Below are 18852 nucleotides of genomic sequence, written 5' to 3' on the forward strand. Positions count from 1 at the left end.
CAATCTCAAAAGGTTAAATAGTACAATATATGACTCAATTTATATAACATTTTCTTAAAATAAAATTATAGAGATAGAGAACAGATTAGTGGTTACCAGGAATCAGAGACTGGGGTGGGGAGGTGGGAGGGAAGTAGGGTGGCTATAAAGGGATTAATGAGATGGAACTTTGTGGTAATGAATAGTTCTGCATCTTGATTGTGGCAGTGGATACACGAACCTACACATGTGATAAAATTGCACAGAACTTATATGGGAAAAGAATCTAAAAAGAGTGGATATAGGTATATGTATAACTGATTCACTTTGCTGTACAGCAGAAACTAACACAACATTGTGAATCAATGATACTCCAATAAAAATTAATTTAAAAAAATTTTTTAATTGTCCAGAACTACACATACACACAGAGAGTGCATGTAAAAATGGTGACCAAAAAAAAAAAAAATGGTGACAAGTGAATAAGTTTGGTGGATTGTAGCAATGTCATTTTCCTGGTCTTGATATTATACTATAATTATGCAAGAGTTTATCACTGGGAGAAACTGACTAAAGCATACCCAGAAACTCCCTCTCTGTATTTTTTGCAACATTCTGTAAATCTACAATTATTTCAATATGAAAAGCTTTTTTCAATAGGCAAAAGACTTAAACAGACACTTCACAAAAAAGACATATAAAAAGATGTTCAACAGCATTAGTCATTAGGGAAGTGTAAAATAAAACCACAAGGAGATACTACTACACACCTATTAGAATGACTAAAATTAAAAAGACTGACCACACCAAAACATAGGTGAAAATGTGGAAATGTACATTTTCACTGCTAGTAAGGAATGTGAAATGATATATCCACTTTGGAAAACAGTTTATCAGTTTCTCAAAAAGTTAAACATACCTACCACATGATACAACCATAGGTCCAAGGATAAAGGAAATATATGCCCACACAAAGACTTATACATGATGTTCACAGCAGCTTTATTGGTAAGCCAAAACAATCCAAGCCCATCAAGAGGTGAATGGATAAACAAAGTGTGGGATATGCATACAATGGAAACTACTCTCCAATAAGAATGAATGACCTGGGACCTCCTTGGTGATCCAGTGGCTAAGACTCCACGCTCCCAATGCAGGGGGCCCAGGGTTCGATCCCTGGTCAGGGAACTAGATCCCACATGTCTCAACTAAAGATTCTGCACGCTGCAACCAAAAAAAAAAAAAAAAAAAGGATCCTGCATGCCACAACGAAGATCCCGTGTGCCCCAAGTAAGACCCAACGCAAACAAATAAATAAATAAATATTTCTTAAAAAATGAATGACCTATTGATAGGCTCATTAACATGGATGAATCTCAAAATAACAATGTCAAATGAAAGAAATTAGACAAAGAAACTATATACTTCATGATCCCATTTATATGTTTTCTATAGTGATTTCAGTGGTTGTCTGGGAAAAGGGGAAATGTGTGTGGGTGGGAATGATGACAAAGGACACGTGGAAACTTTTGGGGTGATGGATATGTTCACTACCTTTAATGTGATGAAATTTCCATAGATATACATGTGTCAAAACTTGCCAAACTGTTCACTTTAAACAAATAGTTTATTATTGAAGGGGATCAGAATATGCTACTCCAAAATATGCAACTTTGGCATAAGGATTATTTGAGCTGAAGTCAATTGAAAAACAGCAAACAGGAAGAACTCTCTGCCCTCTCCCTTTCTGCCCAAAAGCTGGGCAAAAATTTCCCTTTATAAAGGTGTTCCCCTCTCCCGTACCAGGAAGAGAACTACTCCTGTCTGCATAACAAATCTTACAAAACAACCCTTATTTATCATACATTTCCTAGTCACCTACCCACAACTTACACCCCACCATAAGTCCAAACCCCCTTTTTACTTTGTCTAATCTCTTCTCCAAACTTTATCACTCTTTGGTAAAACAGCATATAAGCCTCCCAGACTTTTCATAGTACCTGGTATATTTTATTAAAATGAATCATCTTTCCCCCTTCCCACCTCCAAATCTGTTTCTCCTATCACAGTTGACCAAAATTAGAAAAACAGAAATAATCCTAGTCTCCTCCCTCTCCTTAGTCAATTGATACCAGTCCTTTTGATTTCTTTCCCCTAAATCTATCTCAGCGTCATTCCCAACTTGCCATCTCCACTCCTCTGCCCATTATCATTTCTCAGAAACAACACTGCTCTTGCCTCCATTCCTGCCTTACTCAATCCGTTATCCACAGTGTAGCAGAGAGATCTAAGCCACAAATCTGACATTCCTGCCCAGCTTGGAATCCTTTGACAGCTCCCTGTCTTCATTCAATCTAAAATCCAAACTCCTCAATACAGCATAACAGGCTCTCCTTCTCCAGCCACATCTGGATACTATAGCCTGATCTTCAACCTTCCAAAATGAAAGGACCATGCTAACTTGTGTTTTTGGGAGTGGTCATCAATGGGCCTGAAATGTATTTCCTACCCTATCTACCTAAGGCAAATCATCCTACTGGATTCAGGTCAATTGTAACCTCTTCTGTGACCTTTCAAAGTTAAACTCTGTCATTTACGCTCTCAGTGGGCCTTCTCTGTACCTGTATTACTGCTGTATTTAATATACATCCACTCCAATAAACTGAATCATATTCATACATAATAATACTGACACAGTAAGTTTTTCTTTTAATTAATTTGTTTATCTTTGGCTGCATTGGGTCTTCGTTGCTGCGTGCGGGCTTTCTCTAGTTGTGGTGAGCGGGGGCTACCCTTCATTGCGGTGTGCAGGCTTCTCACTGCAGTGGCTTCTCTTGTTGCAGAGCACAGGCTCTAGGCGCACAGGCGTTAGTAGTTGCAGCACGCGGGCTCAGTAGTTGTGGCACACGGGGTTAGTTGCTCTGCGGCATTTGGGATCTTCCCGACCAGGGACAGAACCGTGTCCCTTGCACTGGCAGGCAGATTTTTAACCACTGTGCCACCAGGCAAGTCCCACTGCTACCATTTAAAAATGTCTAGAGCAGGCGGGAGTAAGAAGCATCCCTCAAGTGGCCATTCTGAGCCAAAAGCAGAAAATCTAGTCACAGGAACACACGTGTAACTTGTAAACCCTGGCTCAGACATGTTTGAGTCCATGTGCTTCACCATGAGTCTTGGTTTTACCAAATGAAAAACTATTTCTATACTTAAACTCTTCCTGGGAGGAGAGAGGCAAGAGGAATAGTAGAAAGAGCCAAACTCAGAAAACCTGGGTTCAAATCCCAACCCTTCTACTTTCTAGATGGTCAAATCTACCTTCATTTCTGCTTCCTCAGGTAAAATGGAAACAGTACCTTCCTCTTCAGGTTATCATGAGACTTAGAAATAATGTATATAAAAATAACTTGCACATAAATAGGTAGTCAATAATATTGGATTAAATATTTACCTCACAACGCACAAAAAAAGGAACAGTTACAAAAATGATCAAAATTATAGGCTGTGCAAAAACAACTCTAGGATTTTCAAGCAGAAATTAAGCAATTAACTAGAGAAGAACAAAGACTAGGAGCCAGATATCCTGGGTCTCTGTTTTGTAACTAACTAGTTAAATGACCCTGGGCAAGCCATCCTGAACCTCAATTTCCTCTCTTATAAAATGAAAAAATTAAATTAGCCTGAAATTATTCTGTGCTTTTTAAGTAGTGTCACTCAACTAGCAATAGATATGAATTTAGAACCCAGATCTAGCTCAGCACTACTCAAACTAATGTTTCTAAATTGCCTCACAAAAGAAAAAGACTATGAAATAATATATGGATGGCAGAGGCAGTTCAGACAAATGGGTAGAAGGAAAGATTTCATGTTAGGACTGAAAAGAGATAAATAAAACCAAAGATGATGAACTTGATACTAATGTAAGAGTAAGGGATATAAAAAAGGTAAAACACAGGGGACTTCCCTGGTGGTGCAGTGGATAAGAATTCGCCTGGCAATGCAGGGGACATGGGTTCAATCACTGGTCCAGGAAGACCCCACATGCCGTGGAGCAACTAAGCCTGCGAGCCACAACTACTGAGCCTTAGTGCTGCAACTACTGAAGCCCACACGCCTAGAGCCCGTGCTCTGCAACAAGAGAAGCCACCACAATGAGAAGCCTGTGCACTGCAACAAAGAGTAGCCCCCGCTCGCCGCAACTAGAGAAAGCCTGCGTGCAGCAATGAAGACCCAACGCAGCACCCCCCCCAAAAAAAAAGGTAAAGCACAATGAGGAAAACGAGTGAAGAGGCAGGTTACAGACACAAGGGAGCAGGAATCAAAGATGATCTTAGCTGTGACTTTCAAAACTTATTTGGGGGGCTATAAAGTATGAAGAAAAAACTACACAAATCCAAACAGGAGGTGACCAAGACTTGATTTTGGCCATAGAGCAGAGAAAGGGGAAGATATAACTCATTTTCAGGAAGTGGCATAATTTATCAACCAACTAATCCAATAAAAAGACAGCAATAGGGGCTTCCCTGGTGGCGCAGTGGTTAAGAATCCGCCTGCCAATGCAGGGGACAAGGGTTGGAGCCCTGGTCCAGGAAGATCCCACATGCCACGGAGCAACTAAGCCCGTGCACCACAACTACTGAGCGTGCACTCTGGAGCCTCCGAGCCACAACTACTGAAGCCCGTGCGCCTAATGCCCGTGCTCCGCAACAAGAGAAGCCACTGCAATGAGAAGCCCGTGCACAGCAATGAAGAGCAGCCCCCGCTCGCTGCAACTAGAGAAAGCCCACATGCAGCAACGAAGACCCAACGCAGCCATTAATTAATTACTTAATTTTTTAAAAGACAGCAATAAGCTAATTCAATAAAAAATAATTTTTTAACTTAAGTATAGTTGATTTACAATGTTGTGCCAATGTTATAGCAAAGTGACTCAGTTTCACACACATATACACATTCTTTAAATAACATTCTTTTCCATTATGGTTTATCCCAGGAGATTGAATATAGTTCCCTGTGCTATACAGTAGGACCTTGTTGTTTATCCATTCTAAATATAATAGCTTGCATCTATCAACCCCAAATTCCCAGTCCATCCCTCTCCCTCCCCGCCTCGGCAACCACAATAAAAAATAATTTTAAAAAAATGTATTAGGGCCTCCCTGGTGGCGCAGTGGTTGAGAGTCCGCCTGCCGATGCAGGGGATACGGGTTCGTGCCCCGGTCTGGGAGGATCCCATATGCCGCGGAGCGGCTGGGCCCGTGAGCCATGGCCGCTGGGCCTGCGCATCCGGAGCCTGTGCTCCGCAACGGGAGAGGCCACAACAGTGAGAGGCCCGCATACCGCAAAAAAAAAAAAAAAAAAAATGTATTAAAGAACTACAGACATGGGAAATATGGCTTGACTAACAAGAACTTGTCAATGACCTAATAGTTTTAATATAATCAGAACTACGAAACCATCTCCTAGAGCTCTGGTTTTCAAACTGAAGGTAGTGATCTATTAGTAAGACATGACCAACAATGTTTTAAAATAATGAAAAAGAAAATGTGAGGGTAATGCCAGAGTAAAGGTAAATGCTACTTTATTGAAACTTCTATCTCAGTTTTCTGTGTATAAACATGTATGTGTGTGCTGGCTCAAAACATAAAATGTATTTCTTACTCTGCATCATGGTTTAAAGATTTCAAAACTCTGTATTACAGAAATTTTCAAACATAAAGAGGAACTTCCCTGGTGGCGCAGTGGATAAGACTCCGTGCTCCCAATGCAGAGGGACTGGGTTTGATCCCTGGTCAGGGAACTAGATCCCACATGCATGCCTCAACTAAGAGTTTGCATGCTATAACTAAGGAGCCCTCGAGCCGCAACTAAGGAGCCCACCTGCCACAACTAAGAAAGACCTGGTGCAACCAAATAAATGAATAAATATTTTAAAAAGAAAACAAAGTAGAGAGTATAGTATAATGAGTCCCCATACATTTATCATCTACCTTCAATAATTTCTGAATGCCATTCTTCATTGAAAAACCTTTACTAAAAGGAAGTAAAAACTCTAAGGAAGTGTTGATGGCAGAGGAAATAAAGTTTCCTTAAAACGTGTATACAGCAATAAAAAAATTAAAAAGTAACATTTAGATAAAACTTTGTATATTTTCCCCAAAGACTTTCCTTACATAAAGGACAAGGTTAAAACTTGTATTCCTTTAGTATTCAATATGATTCACAAAATGTAAGATATAAATTTCAGATCTTCTTTGCTCTGAAATGTTTACAAATCAAAAGGATTTATATGTGTATTATTTTTGTGAATTAATCTCTACTAATTATACAGTAAGATTAAAATTCTAAGCTTAAAATTAAATCGAGTTCTCTAGTTTCATTTCATCATAAATTTAAAAGTTTAAGAGACTGACAATACTTGATAAACATAGGGGACTACCCTGGTGGTGCAGTGGTTAAGAATCCGCCTGCTAATGCGCGGGACACGGGTTCAAGCCCTGGTCCGGGAGGATCCCACATGCCGCGAAGCAACTAAGCCCGTGCGCCACAACTACTGAGCCTGCGCTCTAGAGCCCGCGAGCCACAACTACTGAGCCCGTGTGCCACAACTACTGAAGCCTGCGCATCCTAGAGCCCGTGCTCCACAACAAGAGAAGCCACCACAATGAGAAGCCCACACACCGCAACGAAGAGTAGCCCCAGCTCCCCACAACTAGAGAAAGTCCGCGTGCAGCAACAAAGACCCAACGCAGCCAAAAATAAATAAATTAATTAATTTTTAAAAAATAAATAAACATTAGACTGATAGATACAAGCAACATGATCAAACATTAAAATTTTTTTCAAACATTAAAAATTTTAAGCCCTTAAATCATTAAACAATAAGTGAATTTATCTGATCCCATATAGTTACTTAGAAAATATTTTAAAAACTAAAAAATACCTACTCAAAAGCACATCACAAGATCAGTTTACTTCCTATTTATGTACACTACTAACACCCACTACTAATTCTACCCAAAGAGAGAAACGAGTTTTGTAAATCAGACATACCACAACTAGTTTTTATTTTTATTTGTTAAACCAGTTTTCTAAAAAATTACATGCAACAGCAAATTCCATTAACTTCACAATGCTGTTTTTTTTTAAGTGAATATTTTTTCTATCCTAATCTAGAACATTAAAGAGCTTGAGTAGTTTTTTTTAATGTCATTTTTAAACTTTTTATTATGGAAATTTAAAAACATACACAAAAGTACAGAGAATACTATGTGTATTCCCATACACCCATCATCTAGCTTCAACAATTTCTGAATGCCATTTTTACTTAAGTCTTTTTTATTTTAAAGTAATACTGGGGCTTCCCTGGTGGTGCAGTGGTTGAGAGTCTGCCTGCCGATGCAGGGGACACGGGTTCGTGCCCCGGTCCAGGAAGATCCCACATGCCGCGGAGCGGCTGGTCCTGTGAGCCATGGCCGCTGAGCCTGCGCGTCCGGAGCCTGTGCTCCGCAACGGGAGAGGCCACAGCAGTGAGAGGCCCGCCTACCGCAAAAAAAAATAAAAATAAAACAATAAAGTAATACTGAAAAATATTTACATTTAAATATAACTCACAGGACTTCCCTGGTGGCGCAGTTGTTAAGAATCCGCCTGACAATTCAGGGGACACGGGTTCGAGACCTGGTCCAGTAGGATCCCACATGCCGTGAAGCGACTGAGCCCCTGCGCCACAACTACTGAGCCTGCGCTCTAGAGCCTGTGAGCCACAACTACTGAGCCCATGTACCACAACTACTGAAGCCCGCGCACCTAGAGCCTGCGCTCCACAACAAGAGAAGCCACCGCAGTGAAAAGCCCGCACACCGCAACAGAGTAGCCCCCGCTCTCTGCAACTAGAGAAAAGCCCGCACGCAGCAACGAAGACCCAACGCAGCCATAAATAAATAAATAAATAAATAAATAAATAAATAAATAAATAAATAAATAAATAAATAAATAAATAAAACTCACAAACTGTCCATTAAAGTGTTCTGGCCAATGATGGAAAAAAATGTTTTTAGAAATATTTTTACATGTGATATAAATCAACATTATTGAAAAAAGTTATAATTTCAAAGCTCACATAATCCTACCTATTTTCTAAAAGCTGATGAAAATTTAATACAAAATTAAGAAATATAGAAATTTTAAGACACTGAAAACGTATTTTAAAATATTAAAAATCTCACCTGCTTCTGAAACATAAGACATATGGAAACTGTACATTTTGTAGGAAAATGAAGACTTCAGGTTACTTCTCCAGTGTACCTGAGACTTTCAGGCTTTCATAAAGATGAATTTCCCTTACACACAGGAATACCAATATGTTAACTAGAGCTGTCCCAACGATTAAATGTCCGCTATCAATTCACAGACAATTCATACAACATTCTGCTTAAATATTACAGGTCTAATTGTTCCTCTCTTCTCAAGTTTACCGAATTCAGGCAAACAGGTGAGAGTCATGCAATATAATTATATAAACATTACCAGAAATGCTGAAATATATGCAGACTCATGCTATGTTTGAGCTAAAATTATGGCTGTTAAAAAAGCTTGCTACTGCTTGTGACTCTCCTAAGCCTCCCTGAACAAACTCACTCCTCTTAAATTCCACTGTTACTTGAACCTCATATGGCATGCCTGGGCAAATTTGATGACTTGGATTTTGTTTTAGAAGCCAGGCTTACTGCCAAGTCTGCTGTGTCTACTCCCCTGACCCACCAGGACAGCTTTAGACAACACCTCCCTTATTTATGTTACTGCTGTGAGCAGTCAAACTACTGCTTACTATCAAATGAGGCTCAACCTACTCAGGTTTCCTAACTCTCAGGAGTAATGCAACTGACTTCAATGTATTCTGGCTTTCTCAACCCCACCTCTTACTTAAAATAAAACATCACATATTGAATCACCAACTACTCAATACTAAGAAGGAAAGTAAAGGGCGTTAAACTTCACAATCAATAACACAACTAATTATCTTCTCTTAAAATATTCCATTTTATATATTTGTATCTTATTTATTACTTTTTCTGAAGAACAAACTCCACAATTTCTTACCAAAAATGTCCTCATGATCACACTGCATTGAAAAAATAAATACAGAGCAAGACTCAAAAGCAGAGTTTGGGATATACTTCAATAAAAATACAGTAATTTTACGTGAAGCTTACTGGTTGCCACAGAAAGGCAAGTCATAATAAGTTGATTCTATAATTTACCTTAATATCTCAAATGCCCTTAAATACTTAAGATTCAGGCCTTACTAGACCCCCACAATTTCTTAGCGATGTACATAATGCCAACTTTTAATTTTCATATCATCTAATAAAACCACAGTATTACCTCTGCTAATAGTTTAGAATATATGTCAAAATATCCCTTCTGTATTGGTAAATGGGAAAAGCTAAGAAAGCACAGGTATAGCAAATGCTCTTACAGTGATAAAGTTTTAACAAAACAATATGACATTGAAATTTTTTCCTCAATTTTTCCCCATACTCACTAAAACACATTTATTCATTAATCTCCATCACAAAATTCTGCTAATACCCTTAGAAGCATCCTCTACCCCATCAGGAAAAGTGTCAAGGAAACAGAATATTATATTATTCTTCCAAGTGAAATGGTGAAATGTTTATCCAATCACTTAATATATATTCTCACTGCATTCGAGTCTAAAAAGAAAGCTGACCTATGGTATGAAAGTAAGGTTCAGCAGTAATCAAATCTTCCTTTACAGTATCTAATGCGCCGTGCAAACACACCATTAATTTCTACAGGAAACCATACAAGCAACTTCTCTTTTTTCATACTGATTTAAATATCCAATTATACTTAGTATGGTTAACAAATTAACCATCCTTCACACCATACTTAGTAACAACTTAATTCAAGAAAGTAAAAAACGTAATTAAAAGCAAGTGACTTTCAGTACTTATGTTTAGTAAGATATGAGAAAGAAGGTAACATTGAAAAGATAATAGAATTAAAAGGAAAAAATAAAAATATCTAAGACAAATATTCCAACTCATCTAAGAAAGGTTTAAGACAGGATCTCTCATCTGCCCCTACTCTCTCTAAATGTTTTAGTTTAGTATAGGAAAAAGGTCTAGGAAATAGGAGGAAATAAAAAATAATCTATCGTCAGTTTTTGTGTTTTTAAAAAAATGTTAACCACCATCACTTAATGAGCACCACTGGGCCAAGGACTGTGCTAAGAGCTTTAAATATATTAGCTCATTTAAAACAAGATAAAACAAAACCACTGAGTATAAATTATCAATAAAAACAAAAAAATGAGAAAATGAAATTATCTACAAGACAGTAAATTATAAAGAACAGAATCAGATGTCCAAGCACTAAACAGAGTAGAACACTACAGATTAAAGACGAGGACAATGATCTAGAAAAAGTTCCTCAACTTCATTTTTTAAATTTTTACTTAAAAATTTTTTCCTCAACTTCATGTGAAAAAGGTACTAAACTGGTATCTGATAAAACTACAATTTCTTACAAAAATACATATTGTATCTAAGATATTTCTCCCCTTTCAAAAAGCAGCAGGAGATAAGACATAACACACCTATAGCACACCCTCCTCCCAGTGACTCTCATTCAGGACTAAAAAGTCAGTGTTTAGTAATGAACAAACCCTGAGAATGAAACTTTGAATTTGAAACATAAAGATTATTACAACATCAAACTAAATTAGAGATATACAATCAATACACTAAAATAGAGCACCAGAAACTGCCCTTTATAATGGCAAAATATAATGGCAAATAATATTAATGAAATACATTAAACACTTAGCAATTTTAAATTCTCTATTTCCTATTGAGGTAGCTCTTCATTTTGAAACTAGGTATTAAGTAAAAGAAATGTAAACATAGTATTTTGATTCATTTTTAACTGGAAAAAATCAAAGTTAACACTGTCCTATTTAAAAAAAAACAAAAAGCTAAAGACTAGGATCTTAAATTTTCTTTAATGGAAAAATCTCAAAACACCTTGGTAAGCAATAAACTTAAAAAGTCAGTTACTGGCGATATATGTTTACGTATAGCTGATTCACTTTGTTATACAGCAGAAACTAACACACCACTGTAAAGCAGTTATGCACCAATAAAGATGTTAAAAAAAAGTCACAACAGGGCTTCCCTGGTGGCGCAGTGGTTGAGAGTCCGCCTTCCGATGCAGGGGACACAGGTTCGTGCACCGGTCTGGGAAGATCCCACATGCCGCAGAGCGGCTGGGCCCGTGAGCCATGGCCGCTGAGCCTGTGTGTCCGGAGCCTGTGCTCCGCAACGGGAGAGGCCACAACAGTGAGAGGCCCGTGTACCGCAAAAAAAAAAAAAAAAAAAAAAAAGTCACAACATATTGAACTTATCAAGTGTCAAATCATCTAATTTGTACTTTAACAAGCTTGCTTAGGATATTCACTAAATTAAGCCCCTTGGCTTGTTCTCAGTCTCCATCCACTATCCCCCCCCACCTCCAAATATTTTTCAAAAAGCTTCTGTATGGAAATTTAGATGTGATACAAGTACTCTTAAGCCTTGAGAGAGAAGGAAAACCTGCAGCCCAAAATTACCAAGATCTGCTGTCTTACGGAATTGACCAATAAAAGTCAAAGAACTGAAACAAGTCTCATAAACTTCCCCTACCACCAAAAGACAACAACAAAAAAACCGTAAGGACTTACTCAAAACTTAAGTGGTACTTTTTCATTAACTGAACAAATACTGGTTGCCTACTATGTTAAACGCACTGTGTTAGGCATCCATGAACAAGATACAGACATTATCAATGCCTTCATGGAATGTTCTGCTTCAGTGAGGAAGAGAATTCAGAAACAAGTAAACTCACTGATATGACCCAATACTGATCTGAATCCTAGTAAGCAATTTTACTTTCATGGCCCACTTTACTTCACCTTATCATCCTAAATGTAGGTCAGTTAATCCACTTAGTTCCTTCAAACTACACACTCATAATTTTGCATAGTAAAATGAAATCAGGGACTTCCCTGGTAGCGCAGTCGTTGAGAATCCGCCTGCCAATGAAGGGGACACGGGTTTGATCCCTGGTCCCAGAAGATCCCACAAGCGGCAGAGCAACTAAGCCAGTGCGCCACAACTACTGAGCCTGCGCTCTAGAGCCCACGAGCCACAACTACTGAGCCCGAGTGGCCACAACTACTGAAGCCCGTGCGCCTAGAGCCCGTGCTTCACAACAATAGAAGCTACCACAATGAGAAGCCTGCCAAAAATAAAATAAATAAATAAAATTTTAAAAAAAGAAATGGATTTAAAAAATGAAATTAATTTTGTGGACAAATACTTTGAAACCTTAGTTTTGAATAACACATCCTTTTCAATAGAATTTAAAAATTAGCTGCTAGGTGTTCATAGCAACACTATTTACAATAGCCTAAAGGTAGAAATAGCTCATGTCCTGTCCATCTATGGATGAATAAACAAATTGGAGTATATATACAGTTGAACGTGATTCAGTCATTAAAAAAGAATGACGGGGCTTCCCTGGTGGCACAGTGGTTGAAAGTCCGCCTGCCGATGCAGGGGACACAGGTTCGTGCCCCGTTCCGGGTCCGGGAAGATCCCACATGCCACGGAGCGGCTGGGCCCATGAGCCATGGCTGCTGAGCCTGCGCGTCTGGAGCCTGTGCTCCGCAACGGGAGAGGCCACAACGGTGAGAGGCCCGCGTACCGCAAAAAAAAAAAAAAAATGACATACTGAGATGTTCTACAGCATGGATGAACCACAAAAACACTATGCTAAGTGAAAGAAGCCCGACACAAAAGGTCACATATGTATGATTCCATTTATATGAAATATCCAGAATAGGTAAATCCATAGAGACAGATCCCAGATTAGAGATTTGGCTGCCAGGGACCTGAAGGGGAAAAGGGAGAATGAGGAGCAACTGCTTACTGGGTTTGGGGTTTCCTTTTGGGGTGATGAAAATGTGTTGAAATTAGATGTGGTGATTGCACAACACTGGGAATACACTAAATGCCACTGAATCATTCAATTAAAAATGGTTTATGTCATGTGTATTTCAACCTAATTTTTTTTAATTTACAAAAAATAGCTACTAGAGGAGATATGAGGATATATGTATATGTATAGCTGATTCACTTTGTTATACAGCAGAAACTAACACACTACTGTAAAGCAATTATACTCCAATAAAGATGTTAAAAAAAAATAGACTACTTTAAAGTGAACTTTTTGTCACAAACAAAACTGCTCAAGTTTAACTTTGGGAAAATCAGTTGTAAATCAAGTTTCAAACCTTAACTCCTCTAGACCCATTTAGTATCAAAAAAATTTTTAGGGGTTTTATGGCAAAAATAATTCCTTAAATAGCTGTTTTTATAGCATTTAAATGTTATTTAATATTTTGGATGTACATACAACTCCTACTTGATGATAATCCTTTATTACTTATATGTTTGGTTAACATCTTTATTGATCATATATTTGGTATTTAAGGTACTCTAATCAAGTTTGTGCCCAATAAAGGTTTGCTGACATCATCAACTCTTTATCTTCTTTATAAATACTCATTCAAACAAGATTTTATTTTATTAAATACCCATAATCTAAGTACAATTCAATGCAACCCTCTCCACCAATGCCACTTTCCCCGTTTCTACCTCTATTATAAGCTGCACCACCATTCAGTCAGCCTAGTAGCACAGTTATTTGGGTTATGTGCCCCCCATTCCATTTCCCAAGCTCCTTGAGGGGCCTCAGTTCTTTCTGTATCCATCATAACACTACCTAACACTACCTTGAGCATAATAGGTGCTCAAATGATGTCAGTGGAACTGAAAAAAACGCAGCCAACAAATAACTACTGTAAATTATTTACTATGTTGAGAAAGACATCTAACATATAAAGACTAATAGGGCTGATAATACAGTACAAATACTTCCCAGAGAATCCTTATGCCATACGTTCAGATACGTTTTTCAGTGCAACCCTACAGAACAGTCTATTGAACATCAATATGAACATAAAGTAATTCACCTAACACCGGAAAAAATAAAAGGGGATTAGTCTTATCCATCTCCCTTTTGAAGTTCGCCTGCATAAGTAATAAGGAAACTGAACTTAATGAACCACAGTATTCCAAACCAGGTCACAGGAGAGTCCCCAACCATCCTGTTTCTATTTCCTGATTGGTCTGACCTCCAAGCATTATGGTGCCCAGGCTTTCACTCTCTCCTTTAAAACCCAACTCATGATCTCCTTTAAAACATCTTCCGAGGTGAGCTTTTTCTTAAAAACTGACTTCCAGAACTTTCTAGGGAAATTACAAACACGGCACCCCACTTCTTAAAATCTTCCGAAACACTTAGCTCAAAAAAAAAAGAAACCCAGTTTTCGGAAAAGTCCCGTTATAGTTACACTTAGAATTAAATGTGGGCCATTAACTTGCACAAGTGGAAGTTAACACTACAGTGTAACTCTCCTAGCAAAGTAGATTTAAACAGACATGTGCACTAATTTTAGAGAGCTCCTGCACTTCCAGAATGCGCATCTTTCAAATGAAGATTGTTTTTAAAACCTAGAATAGATGAAAAACCAAACCTGCTTACACTTCACAGGGACATTTCCTCCGCACCACGCTGGCAAAGCAGCGACAACCAGACGCCACCTGGGCAGCAGCCCCGACCCTCGGCCTCCAAACCCCGGGCGTCCACTAGCCACAGGCGTCCCGGAGTCCAGTTTCCCACTAGTTTGCTTCCAGCCTAGCCCGCGGCCACTTCCACGTCGCTGCGACCCACACACCTCCTCAGCGGTTTAAATCCGCTCTTCACTCACCACACACACACTATGTTACCAGACACTCACCACACACACACACACACACACACACACGTTACCACTCACCCCCCCCACGATGTTACCAGACATCACCACACACACACACACACACACACACACACACTATGTTACCAGACACTCACCCCCCCCCAACACACACACACACACACACACACACACGATGTTACCAGACCCGGGACAACCAAGGGACCAGGCAGGGAGGGGGCGAGCTCTTGCGAGCGAGAAGAGCTGACGCTCCTCGTTCCCGCCCCGCCCGGCACCCACCTGCAGGCCGCGAGACCGGGGGCGGCGGTGGCGGCGCCCCGTCCTCGCCAAAGACGAGTTTAAAGTCGAGCTCGTCGTGGGCGCCACAGTTTGCAGTAGTCATCGGCGTGGCCCAGGGTGCTGCGGCTCCTCCTCAGGCGGCGGCGGCGGCGGCGGCTCCTCAGCGCCGCTTCATGCCGGGCCGCGCCGGCCAGGAGGTTGCAGCTCCGCAGCAAACTTTCCGGGCGGGGACCGCGACGTCGAGCGTTCCGTTCCGAACTCTAAAACTGGACGCGCGCCGAACCGCACCAGGAGCCGCCACCACTGCCAGTCGTCGATGCCCAAGCTGCCACGGTCGCCTTAGACGATATTCCCCGCCCCCCTACAGCGGCCGCCACCGGCGCGCTCCCGCGCCGTGCCGCGAGCCCGGTCCCGCCCCCTACCGCGCGCCCATCTGACCCGGCCGCCCATAGGCCACTGGCGCCGCGGACGAGCCCGATGGCTCCGCCCCCTCACCGGCCTATCGCGTGACTCCCTCTCCAGGAGAAGGAAGTCACGTGAATATGGAGAGCCAGATAGCCCTACTACCTCTTGGGAGTCGTAGTTTGCATCAACTCTTTCTAAGCCAGGACCCGGTACCAGGGTGTGAGGTCGATAGCCCTCTAATTATATTGAGGCGCCCACCACCGGCCAGTCAGAGATCCCTTGCCTTATTAGGCAGACCCCACGTTGGGGAAGGGGCGCCAAGAGCCTTGGGGTTAAGGGTGCGGTGACACGCGGCTGTAGTGTTATTCCTGCCTGGCTGGGTTTGAGGAAGGTAAAAGCGCCCCGGAGGGTTACGTGGACATCACTCATTCCCTCATCCCTTTACCCCAGCCTTAATGGCGGAGTCTCGAGAAGGCTGGGACTGGGTCGGGCTTCCAACTAAGGTGGGGCGGAGCCGGAGGAAACCTGGGTTGCGCAACGAGGCCCAAGTCTGAGCTACCAGTCGCTGCAGACCCACCCTTGCGGGGCGGGGCCCGCGGTTTGCTGGCTGAGCCTTTTGTCTGCTCGCCGTCAGCCGGCCAGGCAGCTGCTCCTTCGAGGACAGCCGGCGCATTCGAGGCGTCGGCAAAGCCCCCGGGGCAGGGCCTGTCCCTGCTGTAAGTCAGGCCGACTGAACGGGAAAACCCCGTCGTGAACTCGCACCATTCAACGGGCTCTGTGACCTCTGAATCCCGATGCACATCGGTTAAAGCGGGAGGGATTGTGTTACCCAAACTGAGTGGCGGTTAGGAGGGAGGAAATGACACTGCGTCAGAACAGTTTCACTCTCTGCCCCTCCCCAGCGGGCCTGTCTTGCCTGGAGACTACCCAAGATGCCTTCTCCTGGGCCCTGGGGTAGAGGCCGGGCCCAGGGACGCTGAGCCTGGCTTGTTTACTTAGGGCTCCTCCAAGGCACAGGGTGGACGGAGAGCTGGAAGAGGTGGCGGTGACCAACTCCCCTAGCTCCAGGCTGCAAAGGGCATAGCATCCCTAGAAGTGTGTTGCCAGAGGAACCAAGTTGCTATGTCTCAGAAACTTGGGTGCAGGTGCAAGAGCCCAGGCATATCCCACGCTGTCCACAAAAGCCGCTGGAGAAGAGGGCAAGGTGGAGCACCCTCCAGAGATGTCTCAATATGTGGACTGACAACCTGAGCTACCAGGGAGCCCTAGGGAAAGCCCAACTAGGCCTAGGGTCAGGAGGACAGGGAACGCACAGAGCCGTTGACACGTTTATCTTGGATTGGTTCACCCCTGAGGTCAGAAAACTTTTCCTGCCCTGTGCTCTGTACCCATACCTGTGCTGGACCTGGGAAGGCAGAGATAAATTAATCTCCCTTCAGGCATCAGGGAGAGGAAGCAAGCAAATCTATAATCACTGTGCATAGAGATTAGGGCTGTGCCAAGAGCTCAGAGAAGGCTTATAATCTCCCAGACTGCAGGCGTCCACAAGGCTAAGAATTGGAGAGATGGGCAAGAAGTGAGAAATATGGTTCCAGGCAGAGAACAGATTTCCAAAGACTTGGAGACCAGAGAGTACACGCAGTGAACAGAAGCCAAAGGTAAAGCCAGATGAAGGGGCAGGGTACTGCAAGCCACTGCAAGGTATCTGGACTTTATCGTGAGTGCAGGAGGGAGCCATAAAAGGGTTTCCAGCAGGAGACTTCCATGTTCAGAATTCTGAATCTCTGGATTGGAGTGGGGGAGGGGAAGGTTAGAGGCAGAAGGAGATAACAGTAGTCAAGGAGAGGGAGCAAATGGTATTGAGTGGGTGAAATAGCCTTCCAATAAGCAGTCCTGCCTTCAAAGGATCTCCAACCTTGAGGGCCTAAGTGTGGAATTTAGAGCCCAAACTCCACACTAACTTTACAGCTTTCGGCCCCAGGCAGATGGTTGGTCTGCCAATTAGTACTACATGTAACATGACCCTTAGTATAGTAAAAGGCCCCAGAAGCTTAGCCAGCTCACCTCTCCTCCTCATAAAACGATGCAGTTTCAGGATGTGTGCCCCTACCACCCCCCCACAATACCTCCCAGGTTATCATCTGGAGAGAATGGACCTTCATCTAACCCCTCTGCCCTCTACACATGACTTTACCTGAACCAGGGGCTCAGCCAGCCAGGCCAGGGGGGAAGGCAAGAGGGAGATCATGGGCCCGTCAGCCCCACCACTGGGAAGGGAACAGAGAAGCTATAGGTGGCTTGAAAAATTCACCCATTCATCAAATGCTTAGCGATGCAACTGCGTTCCCAGCTACCATGCACCTGGAGAACACTTAAAAGGGCTCATGTCTTGGGGAAGGTTTCTGCTCTGGAGGAAACTGAGAACCCTAACCTGGAGTGATGAGGGCTGAGGCAGGGGGTGGGCACCAACTGCAGGAAGAGTGTTACCACCTTTGTAAGAAAGGCAGCAATGGCTGGGAGCTCTGCAGGCTGTGACGAATCAATACACAGACATCAATATACAAACTCTCTCCACCCCTTTTCCTTAGCCAGGTCCAGGACCTCCCCCATAAGCTCCTCGTCAGGTCAGCTCCAAAGCTCTCTTAGGTGGCAGGAGGCCATCTGACCCACCTCCAGCCTTCTGAGAGCCCTGTGAAACCAGGAGGCCCAGGGACCCAGTGCAACAGATAGAACCCCAGACTTGGCCAGGCTGGTGGACAAGGACTGTGTGGGTCCCCTCTCCCTCCTGTGTGCATGCCAGCCAGGCTCGAGACTGAGGAAAACCATCCCTTTCATCAGCTGCCACAGGCCTGGCCCTGAATTCTCATCGCTGAAGGCTCTCCTGTGGCGTCTTGAGCCATGGAATGGTACAGCTTAGCTCAGTCCAGCCCCCCTTGTTCCACATTAGGGCAAATAGGAGCCTTGGAGGAAAGTCAAAGTTTAGAAAAGTTCCTCCTCTCCATGGCACACATCCCCCCAACACAAGCTCTTGTTTGATTTTTCCTCTGTGCCTGCTCCCTACCCCCATGCCCAGGCTGGCCAGAGGGGACACAAGGAGTGCCCTCCCAATCTGGGCGAAGGCAATATGACCAGCCAACTACAATGGAAGAAAGTTAGTTGCTGAAGTCAGCACATGGTGCTGAGAAGACAGGGTCAGCACTTTGTCCTCAAGTGCTAGGCTGAGGAGTTTGGACTTGATCCAGGGGGCAACTGAGAGCCATGGAGGAGTTCTGAGCAGGAGT

At 42.6% G+C, this 18852-nt stretch overlaps 1 protein-coding gene across 1 annotated transcript in view; it reads right to left on the bottom strand.

The window, feature by feature from the left end:
• NFATC3 (nuclear factor of activated T cells 3) overlaps positions 1 to 15547 on the bottom strand; it is a 137920-nt gene extending 122373 nt beyond the window's left edge. The window contains 1 exon segment of the mRNA XM_081217752.1: positions 15167 to 15547. Within this exon segment, the coding sequence (XP_081073878.1) occupies positions 15167 to 15269 (103 nt within the window). The 5' untranslated portion in view covers positions 15270 to 15547.
• Between the last annotated feature and the right edge of the window lie 3305 nt (positions 15548 to 18852).

Source organism: Mesoplodon bidens (assembly GCF_964165515.1).
Source record: "Mesoplodon bidens genome assembly, chromosome: 18".
Classification (NCBI taxonomy): domain Eukaryota; kingdom Metazoa; phylum Chordata; class Mammalia; order Artiodactyla; family Ziphiidae; genus Mesoplodon; species Mesoplodon bidens.